Source organism: Ranitomeya imitator, chromosome 4 (genome assembly GCF_032444005.1).
Source record: "Ranitomeya imitator isolate aRanImi1 chromosome 4, aRanImi1.pri, whole genome shotgun sequence".
NCBI lineage: Eukaryota > Metazoa > Chordata > Amphibia > Anura > Dendrobatidae > Ranitomeya > Ranitomeya imitator.
The window spans coordinates 184,264,562-184,284,985 of NC_091285.1; the positions used below are offsets into that span (position 1 = coordinate 184,264,562).

At 39.2% G+C, this 20,424-nt stretch overlaps 1 protein-coding gene across 1 annotated transcript; it reads left to right on the forward strand.

Annotated features, from left to right (window-relative positions):
• The first annotated feature begins 3,375 nt into the window (after positions 1-3,375).
• Positions 3,376-20,144, forward strand: LOC138675708 (sulfate transporter-like). The gene is made up of 3 exons (XM_069764168.1): positions 3,376-3,509; positions 9,248-9,829; positions 17,373-20,144. The coding sequence occupies exons 1-3, from the start codon at positions 3,501-3,503 to the stop codon at positions 18,972-18,974; spliced, it is 2,193 nt and encodes a 730-aa protein (XP_069620269.1). The 5' UTR covers positions 3,376-3,500; the 3' UTR covers positions 18,975-20,144.
• The last annotated feature ends 280 nt before the right edge of the window (positions 20,145-20,424 follow it).

Here is a 20,424-nt window from a genome sequence, read left to right on the forward strand (position 1 = left end):
AAAGACACTGTGAAGGGGATCTCACAATTAATTTTGCAGTTATTATAATTGCTAGACATATGGGGTACAAGTTTCACAATTGCACAATGTACAAAGATTTTCAAAAATTACCCAAGGGGTCTGTATCATACACGCTGAAAGAGATTGTGATGGGGACCTCACAATAAATTTTGCAGTTTTTATAATTGCTAGATATAGGGAGTACAAGTTTCTCCATTGCAAAATGTACAAAGATTTCTCAAAATTGGAGCAGCTCCCATCAACGTTTTTTTTGTCGGCCAAATCATGCTGCGATTTGCACCGTATATCGGCTGAGACTCGCCAATGCCAGTCTATGGGTGAGAGAAAAACTCGCATACCACACGGACCATCAGTGTGACTTGCGAGAGATACGCACTGGTGTCCTTTGAAAACCGGGCAATTCATGTGCGGTGTACAGTAAAATCACACTGACAGGTTACAATAGAATAAACAGATATAGGCACATAGTATGGTGTATGTATATATATATATATATATAGTGTATACATATATATATATATGTCAGTGACACACACATATATACATATAGATATATATATCTTTATATTTCACAGAAAGAAAAATAGCAAAATAGCTGTTAATTCATTTGTCGGCTTCTGTAAAATCATTGCAGAAACAGACAGGATAGGAGATATGGTTTACGTATAGTAAACCCATGCAGAACAGTTAGATTTATAGATGTCAGTGACTAATATTGTTAGTAGTATGTGAGTGTAAAATTTGGGACCTGTATGTATTTAATAAAATAATGTTTTCACGGAAATAAAGGGCGAGGGCTCCCGCACAATTTTCTGCGCAAGAGAGGGAAAGCTAGTGACTGAGGGCAGATATTAATAGCCTAGAAAGGGACCATGGTTATTGCCCCCCCCCCCTAGCTAAAAACATCTGCCCCCAGCTACCTCAGAAAAATTCTGGCACTTAGCCTCTTTCTTCCCACTGCCGTGTAGCGGTGGCATATGGGGTAATAAGGGGGTAATGCCACCTTTGTATTGTAAGGTAATAATAAACCTGGTTTAGTAATGGAGAGATGTCAATAAGACACCTATCCATTACTAATCCAAACGTTTGTAAAGGGTTAAATAAACACACACACAGGCAGATTAAAGCATTCTAATGAAATGAAAGACACACAGTTTTGCCATCTTTATTGTTATGCTAATCCAAACGATGCCCTCGATCTCCTGTAATAAATAAAAAATAAGAAACCAACATTATACCCATACCTGTCCGTTGTTCAGTCCCATGCCGTAATCCATATCTGGGGGATATTATTATTTATTATTAAAGCGCCATTTATTCCATGGCGCTTTACATGTAAGGAGGGGTATACATAATAAAAAAAGTACAATAATCTTAAACAATACAAGTCATGACTGGTACAGTAAAAGAGAGGACCTTGCCCATGAGGGCTCACAATCTACAAGGAATGAGTGAGGATACAATGGGTGAGGGTAGAGCTGGATTGTGCAGCGGTTTGGTCGATCGGTGGTTACTGCAGGTTGTAGGCTTGTCGGGAGAGGTAGGTCGTAAGGTTCTTTTTGAAGGTTTCGATGGTAGGCGAGAGTCTGATATGCTGTGGTAGAGAGTTCCAGAGTAGGGGTGATGCACAAGAGAAATCTTGTATGCGATTGTGGGAAGCGGAGATAAGAGGGGAGTAGAGAAGGAGATCTTGTGAGGATCGGAGGTTGCATGCAGGTAAGTACGAGCGGTGGAGACCGCACCTGGGCCAGAAGCACATGCCAAGCACGCAGCTACATTGCATTTACTTTACGGCTTTAAAACCAAGGTGACCGCCCTGCACACAGACGCAGTTTAATTTCCTTTGGTCTCTGTCCAAAAGTCTATGAGTACGTAACTGATGAAGGTCCCAAACTTGGGGACCGAAACGTTTGTTGGTACTACAAAATAAAACCTCTCACAAAATCATTAAGTTGAGTGCCAGAGTCTTCTATCTATTATCACATGGTGTGGGAACCTACCTCAGCACCACCATTAGTAGTGCACTCAGTATGTTATTTTACTGAACACGGCACATGAATTGCCAGCTTTTATTCTATCTTTTACCAAATGTTACTGACTTTTTCCGATTATAAGAAAAATGCTCGTGTTACCAATCACGAATCTGAATGTACCTGTATCGTTTTCCAAACATATTCGCTCATCTCTAATGTTGAGCACAGTGATGCTCCACTGAGTAGTGAGTAGTGACTGGCATGCTCGCTTATCACTGCTGTGAATAAGGTCTGTGCAGGACTGGGTTCCAAACATGGACACACAGCTAGTGGGGAGATTTTTAAATACAATACCCAGTTCAAAGAAAGGAGGCCATGGCCACACCATTACCTGCACTAATTTCAGAAACCTAAAGTTAAACTGAAAAAAATAACTGGAGTACAAGTTATTATGCCTGCAAAATAGGGTCATGTTCACACTGGTCATTAAACAGACAAAACCCAAGACAGAAACAAAATGAACAAATACCCTGTTGTAAGTAAATAAGTAACAGCAATAGTACATATAAATAACACAGGGTACTTATTAAACACAGTTTTTAATTAAAAAAGCATAAAAACCATCCCACCAACGTCAAGGTGTACCCAAATTTTAGATGGTCCTAACCACTATTATTAAAACCTTACCATGCATCATAACAACGTCCTGTGTGAGTAAGGGCTGAGCAGGACTGGGGCCGCGTTTTCTTTTTATCAAAAATGTTGTTTACTAAGGACCAAATGTTATTCATATGCATTCTTGCTTTTAATTATTTACTTACAGCAGGGTATTTGGTTTCTGTCTTGGATTTTATATGCTCAGAAGGCTGACGCTCCTTTTCCTCTTTTCTGTAGCTGAGTATAGGTAGGGGTCACCCCATGAACCCACAGCATACACCCACTTCCAACCTACATCAAACATGTACGGCAGATATTGGGACGAGGTTAAATCCTTCATAAAAACCTTTGAGGTTAAAAATTAGATTACCTGCGATATGCTTTTGTTTAATATAAATTTAATACTAATATCTTTAATAACATATAAATAAATGTTTCAGAATTTAATGACCCATCTGATGCAGTGTGATGACGCAGTACGCATACAAGCTTAATTGCAATTACAGAGGGATAGTAATTATGCTGTGTTTAAATACAACACAACATGTGAAAATCAGTATTGTGCCACCTGTAATCGAAAAATAAAAATTTCTTGGCATAGGATACGTTAATGCCTTGCAGAATAACACACGCGAAAGTCCACCTTTTGTTTTTACTTTTTATTTCACAAGTTGTTTTGGAAAATTACAGAGAACTCTATATTTGTTTTCACTAAAGTAATAATTTCCCATCCACCATATCATCCAGGATATATATATCTATCTATCGCTGTAAAGTTATTTAAATGAGACCGATGACTGTGTAAGGAGATCAGCTGAGAACAACCAAATTTCAGCAAGTTGACCAACGATGGCTCAGGTTTGACATTTTGTTGGCACATACTTAGACTTTTTTGAAGAATAATGTTTTTCTTTCTGTTGATGATGTTTTTATAATACTACAAGCACACCATTATATCAATAGTTTTCTGTTGAGATTTCTTGATGGCCTCAAATGCAAAAGCTTTTCATTTTTAATTGAGAAGAACATGGTTTGGTGGTGTATCTCATGATATAAAGCAGCTTATGAGAAATGACACCTCATTTATTTAATTTACCTATCTCCAATGTCTATTCTACATACACCAACACTGATGTGCTTGTTCTAAGTAATGAATATTATCCATTTTTTATTTGGTACTTTAATAATAGTACAATTTATGGACATGAACATATTGTTTATAATTAGGTTAAGAAGCAGTACTCAATGTCAAGCATCAACTGCAAAAGCAACAAAAACTTTGTATGTTTTTAATGAGGGATAAATACGACTCAGGATACTCAACTAGTTATCACTTGAAAGACCACATTGCAAATATGAGATTTACTTTTAGGCTTCACGTGGAAAAAGGATATAGGAGAGCTAAAGATGGTTTAATAAGTCACGGATCAAGCCAATTTTGGCCATCAAAGCCAACTTACAATTTTCAATTCTGAAATGTGTCACTTTACATGGTAATAACTTTGAAAGGCTTCAAAGTAACCAAGTAATTTGGAGGTTTTTCATGTGACAAATTGTATTATATCTCAGTGGTAAATTTAGGTCAATATCACTTACGTTTATTTTTATGAAAACAGCTGAAAATGTAACAATAATTTGAAAAAATATCAAAAATATCAAAAAATATCAACCCACAAACTTTGAATGTTTATGCTATGGATCCATATGGTCATACCATTAAAAAAAGCTAACACCCTACATTTATCATACTTTACGCCAACATCATTTTTCAAATGTCATTATGTTTAGTTAATATAGAAGGGCAAAAAAAAATTGGTAGCAATTTAACATTTTTTCAAAAAAATTTACAAAAGCTATATTTTTTGCTGACCTATTGAGAATTGAAGTGACTATTTATGGTGAAAACCATGAAAGTGATCACATCAATTGATGCAAAGTGGAAACAAAATGTAAAAATAAAAAATGTTATTAGTTTAGGCTCAAGGAAATAAAAAGTTACATTAGTGTCACTAAAATGCTATATTATCTGCAATATTTTTAAAAGGGGTAATAGATGAAAATAGACCCAGCCAGCAAATTGTTACGCATTTTGTTACACAAGGATACCTAAAATGTGATGAGAAACTACTATTTGGTCACACAACAAAATTTTGAAGTAAGGAGCACTGCTTGACTTTTAGAATGCAGATTTTGCTGTAATAGTTTATTTGCAGAGCTCAAAGAGAACCCATTTTGCAAATTTCACAATTTTGTGAATTTCACTACAAGTATAGTGACTATTTTGTTCTCACAAGTGTTTTTCACAAAAAAGTGTGGAGTATAAAATGCAGTGTGAAAATTCAAAAGATGCCAGTTTAGTGCCCAGTACATTGTGTCCAGCTTATGCTTTTGGAGGCATGCACCTCGTAAATTCTAAAATGGGTTCCTACTACACCTTTGCCATACACAGGGGCATTATGAGTTTCCGAATTATGGCATTTGATTGAATTTAGGAACACAGATTTTGCTGGATTGGTTTTTGAGGGTAAGCCATGTCAATTTTCCAAAGCCTGTGAGCTAGCAGAACCCCCTTATTTTCACATTTACAAGCTCTTGCTTTTTGTGGGATGAGTTGATGTTTGTATTGGTACCATTTTGCGGTACATGACACTTATTGGTCGCTTTTTATTCTGATTTTTCAGATGATGAATAAATAAAAGCCAGCAAATTAGGAATTGCTTTTATTTTTCACACAGTTCACCGTGCGGTACAAGTGATAAGACAGCTTTCTTGTTTAGGTCGATATGAATGATGACCTGATATATGTTTATAGCTTATTTATGTTTTACAACTTTTACACACTTTCTTTACGAAAAATATTTTGCTTTAACCTCTTTCTGACCTCGGACGGGATAGTACGTCCGAGGTCAGACCCCCCGCTTTGATGCAAGGCTCCGGCGGTGAGCCCGCATCAAAGCCGGGACATGTGCCCGCAATAGCGGCGGGTGAAATCACGATTCACCCGCCGCTATTAACTAGATAAATGCCGCTGTCAAACGCTGACAGCGGCATTTAACCGACGCTTCCGGCATCCCTGACCCCCCGTCACTTGATCAGGGTCAGAGATACATCAGAATGGTAACCATAGAGGTCCTTGAGACCTTTATGATTACTGATCCCTGTGGTCGGCACACATAGCACACCTGTATTTCTGCTGCATAGCAGCGATCTGATGATCGCTGATATGTAGCAGAGGCAATTGAGTTGTGCCAGCTTCTAGCCTCCAATGGAGGCTATTGAAGCATGGCAAAAGTAAAAAAAAAAAAGTTACAAAAAATGTGAAAAAAAATTAAAAATAAAAGTTTAAATCACCCCCCTTTCGCCCCATTCAAAATAAATCAATAAAAAAAAATCAAACCTACACATATTTGGTATCGCCGCATTCAAAATCGCCTGATCTATCAATAAAAAAAAGGATTAACCTGATCACTAAACGGCATAGCGAGAAAAAAATTCAAAACGCCAGAATTACGTTTTTTTGGTCGCCACAACATTGTATTAAAATGCAATAACGGGTGACCAAAAGAACGTATCTGCACCAAAATGGTATCATTAAAAATGCCAGCTCAGCATGCAAAAAATAACCCCTCACCTGACCCCAGATCATGAAAAATGGAGACGCTATTGGTATCGGAAAATGGCGCAATATTTTTTTTTTACGTTAGCAAAGTTTTGAATTTGTTTTCACCACTTAGATAAAAGAGAACCTAGACATGTTTGGTGTCTATGAACTCGTAATGACGTGTAGAATCATAATAGTAGGTCAGTTTTAGCATTTAGTGAACTGAGCAAAAAAGCCAAACAAAAAACCAGTGTGGGATTGCACTTTTTTTGCAATTTCACCGCACTTGGAATATTTTTCCCATTTTCTCGTACACGATATGCTAAAACCAATGATGTCGTTGAAAAGTACAACTTGTTTTGCAAAAAATAAGCCCTCACATGGCCATATTGACGGAAAAATTAAAAATGTATGGCTCTGGGAAAGAGGGGAGCGAAAAACGAACACGGAAAATGGAAAATCCCAAGGTCATGAAGGGGTTAATATTGCCTTATACTGGCGCCCATAACTATTTTTTCTATTTCTGCCAACAGAGCTATATGAGGGCTTTTTTTTTCCTTGCAAGATTTAGTTTTTATTTTTATTATACCACTCTATTTTACATACAACTTTTTGGTATCTTTTTATTCTATTTTTTTCTGTTTCAGTATGGTTTTTATATTTGTTTATTTTTTTGCAAACTTAACCATACGAGATAAAGTGACAGTTTTATAGTTTCCAGATAAGGCTTATATTTACTGTATTTTATTAATTTCTGTTTTTACAAATAACTCTGTTTTTAGTGGTGACATTTTTTTCCACGATTCTCTTTTTACATTTATTGTGTTTTATTGTTTTTTACATTGTTACAAATTTTATTGAAATCTTTTTCTTTTTTTTCTAATTACTTCATCTGTTTGACTTCAATATGTTATACTTGTGTTGCTGTTCTTCTACACTGCAGTGTATATATATACATATATATATATATATGATGTTACACTGACACTTGATTTAGCAGACCACCTTAGTTGGCAAACCGCAAGGGCATCACTTGGCCTCAGGTTTCCATTGCAACCTACAGTGCCTTGAGTGGACTTACTGTACATGGTTAAAAGCGAGTCCCTCCCCTTTGTTAACCATGTAGATGTTGCTGTCTCTATTGATGCAGGAGGGTGTCAGGGTGTTCAGATAGAGGACTCTGACCTTACTAACACAATTGAGAGGTTTGGAGGCAGGAAAGCTGGCTGAACCAGACTCTTTCATTGTGATTGATCAGTCTGTACAGCAGCATATCTCTGGTTTCCAGGACAATAGTTTTCAATTAACTTTCACTGTGACATTTTAAGTGAATCACATACATGTACAACAGAATGCACAAAGGCACACATCCCCCATTCCTGTGAACTAGATTCATAACTAAATTATGAGGGTCTTAAACTTGATATACATGTATGCTTAACTTATTTAACTTGAGTTAAATTAACTATAAAAGGATGTCAAATTCCTTATTATTTTAAAATGTTTTATTAAAAAGAATCTCTTATATGTAAATGAGCAGTTCCACAATATGGGCCAGACACTGATCTCTATGAGAATCTGCCTCCAGCTATTATGTTTAGTAAAAGGGAATGTTACCAATGTGAGACAAGTAACTTAAGGTACCTTCACACATAACGATATTGTTAACGATATCGTTGCTATTTGTGACGTAGCAACGATATCGTTAATGAAATCGTTATGTGTGACAGCGACCAACGATCAGGCCCCTGCTGGGAGATCGTTGGTCGCTGAATAAAGTCCAGAACTTTATTTCGTCGCTGGACTCCTGCTGACATCGCTGGATCGGCGTGTGTGACACCGATCCAGCGATGTCTTCACTGGTAACCAGGGTAAACATCGGGTAACTAAGCGCAGGGCCGCGCTTAGTAACCCGATGTTTACCCTGGTCACCATGCTAAAAGTAAAAAAAAACAAACACTAGATACTTACCTACCGCTGTCTGTCCTCCAGCGCTGTGCTCTGCACTCCTCCTGTACTGGCTGTGAGCCGGAAAGCAGAGCGGTGACGTCACGGCTCTGCTTTCCGGCTCACAGCCAGTACTGGAGGAGAGCAGAGAAGCAGAGCGCAGCGCTGGAGGACAGACGGCTGTAGGTAAGTATGTAGTGTTTGTTTTTTTTTACTTTTAGCATGGTAACCAGGGTAAACATCGGGTTACTAAGCGCGGCCCTGCGCTTAGTTACCCGATGTTTACCCTGGTTACCGGCATCGTTGGTCGCTGGAGAGCGGTCTGTGTGACAGCTCTCCAGTGACCAAACAGCGACGCTGCAGCGATCCGGATCGTTGTCGGTATCGCTGCAGCGTCGCTTAATGTGAAGGGGCCTTAACACAGAACGGTAGATGAAAGTGAGTTACCAGTGTGATATATAAAGGCTGCTCTCTCCTTTCCTGATCTTATTGCAGAGCTGTGTGTGATTATACCTGACACATCTGCACGTTCCTCAGCTTCAGCTTCCATCTCACAGGCAGCCAGTGTTGCAATACAGCAGAGGTGTGACAGCTGCAGCTAATGTATTTGTAAAATGATAAAACTCAGTTCTACTGTTCTGTGTTAGTTACATATCTCACATTGGTAACACTCCCTTTTACTAAAAATAATATCTGGAGGCAGATTCTCATACAGATCAGAGCCCAGTCCTTAGCCTGGAACAGCTCATTTATATTTGAGAAAAACATTAATTACTACAAAATATACATATCCAGTTCCAAACATGTTATGGAGCTGTGCCCTAGGTCTGGCAATTTTGCACATGTTTACAAAGACTTTTAACTGTTCCTTTAACAAGCATTAAAAAGGTGTATGTCTTTTAAATATTTTGGTTCTTTGTGTAAAACAGTCAGGAAATAATTGTCAAGGAATGGGTAACTTATTGTCAATTTGAATGTATCATTATTATTAGTAATTATTACTATAGACAGTCATAACACTGATTAAATATGATTTTTTTTATTCTAGTGTACGGACTCTGATTATCCTATCAACAATGAGTTCCCTGACCAGATGTCACTTACTTATAAATCAGTGGAACTTGAAGAACAAATCAAGCCAGCACTCGATCCCAAAGTAGTCATTTGGGAGAAAACCAAACAATGCTATAGAAATAGCCCAGGAAATTTAGGCAGATTTCTCTTTGAACTATTCCCTGTGCTTACCTGGCTTCCTCGCTACAAGGTTAAGGAATTTTTGCCAGGTGACATTGTGTCTGGCATCATAGTTGGCATTGTGACCATTCCTCAGGCCATAGCATATTCACTATTGGCAAGCCAAGATCCAATTTATGGCCTATACACTAATTTTTTTTGCTGTATCATCTATTTTCTTATGGCTACATCTCGCCATAATTGTGTTGGTACATTTGGGGTATTGTGTCTGATGGTAGGCCAGTCTGTGAACAAGCAGCTCCGAGCTGCAGGTTTTCCAGAGGAGGGGGACATCATATTAAATTCAACGATTGCCGATAATGGAACAGTTTGTGGTCGAGGCTGTTATGCAATTACAGTGGCCACAGCCTTAACTTTCATGGCTGGAGTTTATCAGGTAAGTTGGAGATTCCCTATATGCCATACTTTCTTATCTTCAAAGTTTAGCCCACTAGACAACAAAATATTGATTCTAAATAATGAGAAAATTGAGTCCAAAGATACCAACAAATACAAAATTTTATTAAAGAACAAAATCATGTGCAAATAATTGCAAAAAAGTACTACATGGGTTTCTTAATGAAGCAGTGAAAAAATCCATGGGTGTAATAACCGGCTGAAGAAAAGGTCAGGAAATGTGTAGAGGAAATTGCAAAGAGAGATGATAAAAAGGAGTGTATACAATTGCAGATATTGAATTTACCATATGATGAGTGCATGTGCTTGAAAAATATGTGTAACAAGCATGAGATGAATAAGTTCCATACACGTCACAGCACCATCAATGCCCCTTGAGGAAGCAACACAATTAAAGCGCGAAACGCACGTTGGCGTACGTGGCCGAAGTCTAGGCGGGACTATCTATACAGATGGGTAATTATTTCCCAATTTATTGATGTTATGTTAATGCAGGAATGGTGGGCACACAGAGTTATGCAGTAACTAATACATTGATGGTGCTGTGACTTGTATGGAACTTATGCATAAAACTTATATATGTTTGCATCTATCTACTATATAAAGCTGAATGTGTGTAAATTTTAACTCCGCGCTTTCCAATTCACCAAACTATTTTTCCCCTATCTACATAATGGGGAAAAGTGAAAGGAAAAGTGTTGGAGGCAAATTGACAGCTGCCAGATGTGAACAAGGGGGACTTAAAGAATGAGAGCGATGGCGCAAAAGAGTAGATACCGTACAGTTGCTAAGGTGGAGCCCCGACATGGGATACTCACCACACATGGGGATATGAACACACACACAAAATGCGCCACACACTACCACGTGCTTGAACACATATACCACCCTCAGCACACATTTCACCACACATACACCAACCAACCTAAAAGTCGAAACACAAAAGTCGCCGCTCAAAACTCGCCACGCGCAAAACTCGCCACATGCAAAAACTAGGCTCACGTAAAACTCGCCACAAGTGCAAAACTTACCTCATGGAAAACTCGCCACACGCAAAACTTGCACACGCGGAAAAATTGCCACATTGTCAAAATTTGCAACACATGCAAAAGTTGCCTCACACAAAACTTGCACATACTCAAAAGGCACCAGACATAAAACTCACCACGTGCAAAACTCGCCATGCGCAAAACTTGCTGCACACAACTTGCTACACTAACCTGTTACATGCAACTCGACACACAAAAAGTTGCTACACGCATGTTGCCACACAAAACTCATCTCACAAAAGTCGCTACATGCATGTCGCCACACACAACTCAACACACACAACTTGACAAACGAAACTCACCCTAAAACACACACAAGTCTGGTATTAGCCTTCAAAAATAAAAATCTGATTAATAAGCAGACAAACTACAAGAGCAACAAATGTACCATATAGGAAATACAGCAGCTGTCAGTCACATGACCTGTCTATTATGTGTATGTGTGAGCTAATATATACTGCCAGGGGGAGGGCTTCCTGTTGGCTGGGGATTTATCAGGCTGCCAATTTATCTTACAAATACTGAGGTAAAAATACTGAGCAAATAACGTGTTAATGAGGTCTAATACAGGAGATCACACAGGTATATACTATATACAGGGGAGATGACACACAGATATATACTATATACAGGAGAGATAACACACAGGTATATACTATATAGAGGAGGAGATGACATACAGGTACATACTATATACAGGAGGAGATGACATACAGGTATATACTAAATACAGGAGGAGATGACACACAGGTATATACTATATACAGGAGCAGATTACCTACAGGTATATACTATATACAGGAGGAGATGACATACAGGTATATGCTATATATATAGAAGATGACATACAGGTATATACTATATACAGGAGGAGATGACACACAGATATATACTACATACAGGGGAGATGACACACAGGTATATACTATATACAGGAGGAGACGACATACAGGTATATACTATATATAGAAGGAGATGACATACAGGTATATACTATATATAGGAGGAGATGACATACAGGTATATACTATATATAGGAGGAGATGACATACAGGTATATACTATATATAGGAGGAGATGACATACAGGTATATACTATATACAGGGGAGATGACACACAGCAGGTATATACTATATACAGGGGAGATGACATACAGGTATATACTATATACAGGAGATGACATACACGTGTATACTATATATAAGGGAGATGACAAACATGTATATACTGAGGTGAAAATGAGAGGTATGAGGTGAAAATGAAAAGGTGTGAGTGCAAAATGAGAGGAGTGAGGGAAAATAGTGTAGTGATCGGAAAATGACAGATGTGAGGTCGAAATGACAAGTGTTAGGGGGGAATGAGAGGAGTGAGGGAGAAAATGAGAGGTGTGAGGACGAAAATGAGAGATGTGAGGGGGTAAATGAGAGGCGTGATGGGAAAATAAGAGAAGTGACGTGCTATAACTAACCACAGATATTTACTATGCCCAGGCAATGCCGGGCTCTTCAGCTAGTCTAATATATAAAGCTGAATGTGTGTGTGTGTATGTATGTATGTATGTGTATATGTCCGGGATTGGCATCTGAACCATCGCAGCTACAGCCACAAAATTTTGCAAAGTCACACGTCTGGACCCTGAGCGCGTCATAGGCTATGTTGTGAGGTGAAATTTTAACCCCGCGCATTCAAATTCACCAAACAATTTTACCCCTATCTACATAATGGGGAAAAAGTGAAAGAAAAAGTGTTGAAGGCAAATTGACAGCTGCCAAATGTGAACAAGGGGGACTTAAAGAATGAGAGTGATGGCGCCAAAGAGTATATACCGTACAGTTGCTAAGGTGGGGCCCCGACATGGGATACTCACCACACACGGGGATATGAACACACATACAAAATGCACCACACACTATCACATGCTTGAACACATATACCACCCTCAGCACACATTTCACCACACATACACCAACCTCGCCACATAAAAGTCGAAACACAAAAGTCGCCACTCAAAACTCGCCATGTGCAAAATTCGCCACATGCAAAACTCGCCACATGCAAACTAGGCTCACAAAAAACTCGCCACACGTGCAAAACTCACCTCATGGAAAACTCACCACAAGCAAAACTTGCACACGCGGAAAAATTGACACATGCAAAAAAGTTGCAACACATGCAAAAGTTGCCTCACACAAAGCTTGAACATACTCAAAACACACCACACATAAAACTAGCCACGTGCGTAACTCACCACGTGCAAAACTCGCCACATGCAAAACTTGCTGCACACAACTTGATACACTAACCTGTCACATGCAACTCGACACACAAAAAGTTGCTACACGCATGTCACCAGAAAACTCATCTCACAAAAGTCGCTACATGCATGTCGCCACACGCAACTCACCCCACACAACTTGACACATGATACTCGCCCTAAAACACACAAGTCTGGTATTATCCTTAAAAAAAATCTGATTAATAAGCAGACAAACTACAAGAGCAACAAATGTACCATATAGAAAATACAGCAGCTGTCAGTCACATGACCTGTCTATTATGTATACAGTACAGACCAAAAGTTTGGACACACCTTCTCATTTAAAGATTTTTCAGTATTTTCATGACTACGAAAATTGTACATTCACACTGAAGGCATCAAAACTATGAATTAACACATGTGGAATTATATATTTAAGAACAAAGTGTGAAACAACTGAAAATATGTGTTATATTCTAGGTTCTTCAAAGTAGCCACCTTTTGCTTTGAAGACTGCTTTGCACACTCTTGGCATTCTCTTGATGAGCTTCAAGAGGTAGTCACCGGGAATGGTCTTCCAACAATCTTGAAGGAGTTCCCAGAGTTGCTTAGCACTTGTTGGCCCTTTTGCCTTCACTCTGCGGTCCAGCTCACCCCAAATCATCTCGATTGGGTTCAGATCTGGTGACTGTGGAGGCCAGGTCATCTGGCGTAGCACCCCATCACTTGCCCTCTTGGTCAAATAGCCCTTACACAGCCTGGAGGTGTGTTTGGGGTCATTGTCCTGTTGAAAAATAAATGATGGTTCAACTAAACGCAAACCAGATGGAATAGCATGCCGCTGCAAGATGCTGTGGTAGCCATGCTGGTTCAGCATGCCTTCAATTTTGAATAAATCCCCAACAGCGTCACCAGCAAAGCACCCCCACACCATCACACCTCCTCCTCCATGCTTCACTGTGGGAACCAGGCATGTAGAGTCCATCCATTCACCTTTTCTGCCTCACACAAAGACATGGTGGTTGGAACCAAAGATCTCAAATTTGGACTCATCAGACCAAAGCACAGATTTCCACTGGTCTAAAGTCCATTCCTTGTGTTCTTTAGCCCAACCAAGTCTCTTCTGCTTGTTGCCTGTCCTTAGCAGTGGTTTCCTGGCAGCTATTTTACCATGAAGGCCTGCTGTACAAAGTCTCCTCTTAACAGTTGTTGCAGAGATGTGTCTGCTGCTGGAACTCTGTGTGGAATTGACCTGGTCTCTAATCTGAGCTGCTGTTAACCTGCGATTTCTGAGGCTGGTGACTCGGATAAGCTTATCCTCAGAAGCAGAGGTGACTCTTGGTCTTCCTTTCCTGGGGCAGTCCTCATGTGAGCCAGTTTCTTTATAGCGCTTGATGGTTTTTGCCACTGCACTTGGGGACATTTTCAAAGTTTTCCCAATTTTTTGGACTGACTGACCTTCATTTCTCAAAGTAATGATGACTACTAGTTTTTCTTTACATAGCTGCTTTTTAATTGCCATAATACAAATTCTAACAGTCTATTCAGTAGGACTGTGTGTATCCACCAGACTTCGGCACAACACAACTGATGGTCCCAACCCCATTTATAAAGCAAGAAATCCCACTTAAGAAACCTGAGAGGGCACACCTGTGAATTGAAAACCATTCATGGTGACTACCCCTTGAAGCTCATCAAGAGAATGCCAAGAGTGTGCAAAGCAGTCATCAAAACAAAAGGTGGCTACTTTAAAGAACCTAGAATATAAGACATAATTTCAGTTGTTTCACACTTTTTTGTTAAGTATATAATTCCACATGTGTTAATTCATAGTTTTGATGCCTTCAGTGTGAATGTACAATTTTCATAGTCATGAAAATACAGAAAAATCTTTAAATGAGAAGGTGTGTTCAAACTTTTGGTCTGTACTGTATGTGTGAGCTGACATATACTGCCAGGGGGGAGGGCTTCCTGTTGGATGGGGATTTATCAGGCTGCCAATAGCAACCAATCACAGCTCAGCTTCTATTTTGCTACAGTCAATTAATCTGAGCTCTGATTGGTTAATATAGGCAAAAAGGGACATTCACAGTATAACAAAGCTTGTGTGAGGTAATAGCATGTCAGTTAGAGTGTGTTGGTGCAAAGGCTGATGTCAGTCACATTACCTCTATGTGAGAGGGTATAGAAACTGCCAGTTACAGACTATTTTTACCACAATAATGCCTCTTAAGAAAAGGAATTCCATGGCACAAATGCCAGCTGATGCGACAAGAAAAGCTGCATTACAGGCCAATTAAAAATGTGAAGACTGAGAAACAAGGCTGACACACATGAGAACAGCAGCTGCTTCCTCAAGTGTAGTAGAAGATTACTTCACATTACTTGGCCAATTTAGTTAAATCTGTATGCACCAACTTTGGCAATCTGTAGAAGAGACATGAGATTAAATGTTGGTCGACACATGTTTATATCTGATCAAGAGCATGACCAGAAGAATGTGGATTTACAAAATAACTCATAGGTTGTGGACATTGCAGGACTTCCTATCTTCTTACAGTGATGTCACACACTACTCCAGAATTCTGATGCTCAATTACCAGAGAAACCACCGACTGGAGTGCCCTGGTCGCATAGACTTGTTAGACTTACCAGAAGACTCACAGCGTCTTGCTGCACCACGTCCATTTTAATTGCATCTGGATACAAGATCCCTACAGTGGACACCAGTTCACACAGGAGCACTAAGAGATCCAAGGATAACCCCCATCTTCCTGTGAACTACTCCATGGAGGCTATATCAACAAACTGCAGGTCTTTTTCTTTTTTTTGTTACTCCTTTTTATGTTTCACATCCATGTTTGTTAGCTGAAATGCCAGGTCTGTGGTGGTAACTATTTGTAGCATTATAAACTGTCACATATTAATAGAAATAGATTGGTGAACTATAATAAGGGCGCTATACTGTATATCAGCAAACTGACTCCGCATCTTACTGCATAGCGCCAATTTCTAATTGCTTCTGGATACAGGATCTTTTTATTACTTCATTTTATGCTTCACATTCTGAAATGCTAGGTCTCTGGTGGTAACTATTTGTAGCCTAATAAACTGACACTTTTTTTAATAGGAAGAGATTAGTGAATTATTCATACTCTATAGGTAAGATCTATAGCGCAAACACTAACTTTGCGGTGTTAGCAGAAACACCACAAATCGTTATTTCTGCCATTTATGGCGAGGCATTGATCATCAATAACTGTGTGTAAATTGAATTACCATGATTTTTAAGGGATTATCTGATCATTACTTTACATATGCAATTCCTATTGATATACTGTATTTATCACTGCAAGAATTTTTCCCCTTCGCTCCATGTCTGTCCACTAGCTGTTTAGTGCTACAGTATCCAGAGATTTTATTTAAAAAATCAATACAACGCGAAACCTAAAAAATTACACATCCCCGGAATCAAGGTTTAGCCCAGGGGTGTCAAACTGCATTCCTCGAGAGCTGCAAACAGGTCATGTTTTCAGGATTTCCTTGTACTGCACAGGTGATAATTTAATCACCTACACAAATAATGAGTTGGTGATTAAATTATCACCTGTGCAGTACAAGGAAATCCTGAAAACATGACCTGTTTGCAGCCCTCGAGGAATGCCGTTTGACACCCCTGGTTTAGCCCCACATCATAATGCTCTTAGTGTAGCAAAAACCTAGTGACAAATTCCCTGTAGCGGTAAGGGCTTTATTACTACAACACCTTCCCAATGAGGTTCAGTAAGATAGAAAGCAATAAAGAAAATTATATAAAATTCAGATTGGATTAGGTACTCACTGACAGCTCTATAAATATCAAATATCTGAAGAAGCCCTATACACAAAGATATAGAGTTACAGTTTTGCATAAGCTAACAGAAAAAACTTTTTTTACACCTACAATTAGGGGGTGTCATGGTGGCTCAGTGGTTAGCACTGTTGATTTGCAGCACTGGCGTCCTGGGTTCAAATCCCACCAATAGCAACTATTGCAATTCATTTGTTCTCCCTGTATTTGTGTTTTTTTTCCTTGGTGTAAAAACTGTAAAAATTAACAGCACCTATATAAGCAGTTAAAATATGTGTTCATAATAATGTTTATTATTTTTTAGAGAAAACTAACATATACTAATGATTATTTTTTTCTGAAGCCTTGGTTTCTTTTTTTTTCCAGATACTCATGGGACTCTTTCATCTAGGTTTCATCACCATGTATTTATCTGAGCCTTTACTGAGCGGCTTTGTTACTGGGTCGTCACTTACCATCGTAACCTCTCAGATGAAATATCTTTTAGGCTTGAAGATTCCTCGTCGTGACGGTGCAGGGTCCCTTATTATGACATGGATTGATGTTTTCTCAAACTTACAAACCACTAACATTTGCGACTTGTTAACAAGTGCTGTTGCGATAGCTGTTATGCTACCAATCAAATTCATCAATGACAAATTTAAGAGTAAATTGAAAGTTCCACTTCCAGTAGAGCTATTTGTAATTATCGTGGCCACTTTGGTTTCCTATTATTTCAATTTCAATGAAAAGTATAAATCTTCAGTTTGTGGAACAATCCCTACCGGATTCATGGCCCCAAAAGCTCCAGATTGGGAATTAATTCCAAGAATTGCAACTGATGCAGTCCCCATTGCTATAATTGGGTTTGCAATGACCGTATCCCTGGCTGAAATTTTTGCTAAAAAATATGGATATACTATCAGTACTAACCAGGAGATGATAGCTATTGGTATGTGCAATGTGATCCCATCTTTCTTTCATTCTTTCGCAAGCTGTGCCGCTTTAGCCAAATCTCTACTTAAGGAGTCTACTGGCGCCAACACACAACTCAATGGTATTGTGACATCAATAGTCTTGTTACTTGTACTTTTAGCCATTGCTCCGCTCTTCCATTCCCTACAAAACTGTATTTTAGCAGTTATCACAATTATTAGCCTTAAGGGTGCTATTATGAAATTCGGAGACACACCAAAAATGTGGAGGATTAGCAGAATAGACACCGTGGTCTGGTGGGTCAGCATGTTGGCTTCTGCCTTGATAACAACTGAAATTGGACTGTTGGTCGGTGTCTGCTTCTCTATGCTCTGTGTGATTTTCCGTACACAGAGGCCAAGGGCTACTCTTTTGGGCAAAGTCAGTGGGACCGAGATTTACGAAGACCAGTTTAAATACAAAGAACTGGACAATGTGCCAAATATTAAAATATATCGCTTTGATGGTTCTCTGTACTATGCTAACAAGGATTATTTTAAATCAACTTTGCATAGAAAAACTGGTGTTAACCCATCGATAGTGTTGGCATTACAAAGAAAGTACAAAAAAGAAGAGGGTGATGCCAATTCACAAACAAAACGCATATTTTTTTCAAAGCTAAATGCAATAAAAACAGTATGTAAACCTCAGAAATCTACTGATAAATCCAACCCCACCATCAATATGCATTCTCTGATAATTGACTGTGGTGCCATGCAATTTGTAGATAGTGTAGGCCTCAGTGTGCTCAAAGAGGTCCGCAATGACTATGAGGAGATAGGCGTGTGGGTGTTTCTTGCCAACTGTAATCCATCAGTCCGCCAATTACTGCACAGGGGTACATTTTTTAGTGGCGCAAATAACAGGGCTGGTGTCAAGGCATTTCACAGTGTCCATGACGCAGTCACATTCGCTGAGAGGAAATTCCGAAAGAAAACAAGGATAAAAGTAAAAGATCATGCAGATTTCTTCCCAACTTCTATTGAAGAATGCAACGAAGGCACCAAATTGTAAAATAGTTTTTGTACAATGAGATTTTAATTAGAAATGCTTATATCATTACAAATATTAAAATATTTGCTAATTACAATTACTGCAGGGAAAACAAAAACAAAAAAATATTTTCTGACGCGTTATGAGATCACTCTTATGTTTCTATATAAAAATGTACATACACAACTACTTCTCTAATAAACCAGGTCAGAGCTGTCAGACGCCCCACATTCCGAATTTTATTCAAAGTCTGCTTTGTAATGTGTTGACAAAATTATGAGAATATTTGTACATCTCACCCCCTATTATACCTGGGAATGCTGCTAATTTCCTCAAATTGCTAATTTCTTTGAAAAATTCGCACAATCCTGCCCTTGTGTAGCCAGGTTAATGTGAGAGTTCCTAAAAATCAAAGGACATTTGGCAGCAATGAACACATCATAGAAGCTCATCAAGGCAAAAATGAGTTAGGTGCCTAATAGGGCAGCATGGTGGCTCAGTGGTTAGCACTGCAGCCTTACAGCGCTGGGATCCTGGGTTCAAATCCCACCAAGGACAACATCTGCAAGTAGTTTGTATGTTCTCCCCTTGCTTGCGTGGGTTTCCTCCGGGTTCTCTGGTTTCCTCCCACATTCCAAAGACATACTGATGTAAAACAAGAGGGGATTATAGGGAGAGAAATGGGAAGCGCAGACTTCTGAGTGTAGTAGTTAGTTTCCCAAGGTGTGTACTCAGTGTGAATCCACTCACCTTTTTGGTGTCTTGATATACTGTGTATAGATCCAATCCATGGATCACTCCATTCCTCTTTCCACTCAGTTTGCTGCAAAAGATCTGGGAACTGATGAGCGCACTGAACAGTGCTTTCATAGGCGATAACACTTTGTGGATGTTTTTCCCAGCAATATGCACTCCTGAAGGATGATGATGGAACTCGATATTCTGATTCAAGGATGATTTTTATTTCAAACTAAAATACAACTGGTTTCGACTTCTTAGAGTCTTCCTCAGGTATAATGTCATGCAACCGAGTTCCATCATCATCCTCCAGGAGCGCATATGGCTGGGAAAAACATCCACAAAGACATACTGATGGGAATGTAGATTGTGAGCCCCATTGGGGGCAGTGATGATAATTAGTGATGAGCGAGTGTACTCGTTGCTCGGGTTTTCCCGAGCACGCTAGTGTGACCTCCGAGTATTTGTTAGTGTTCGGAGATTAAGTTTTCATCGCCTCAGCTGAATGATTTACAGCTACTAGCCAGGCTGAGTACATGTGGGGGTTGCCTGGTTGATAGGGAATCCTCACATGTAATCAAGCTGTCTAGTAGCTGTAAATCATTCAGCTGCCACGATGAAAACATAATCTCCGAACACTAACAAATACTCGGAGGTCACCCGAGCGTGCTCTGGAAAACCCGAGCAATGAGTGCACTCGCTCATCACTAATGATAATGTATGTAAAGTGCTA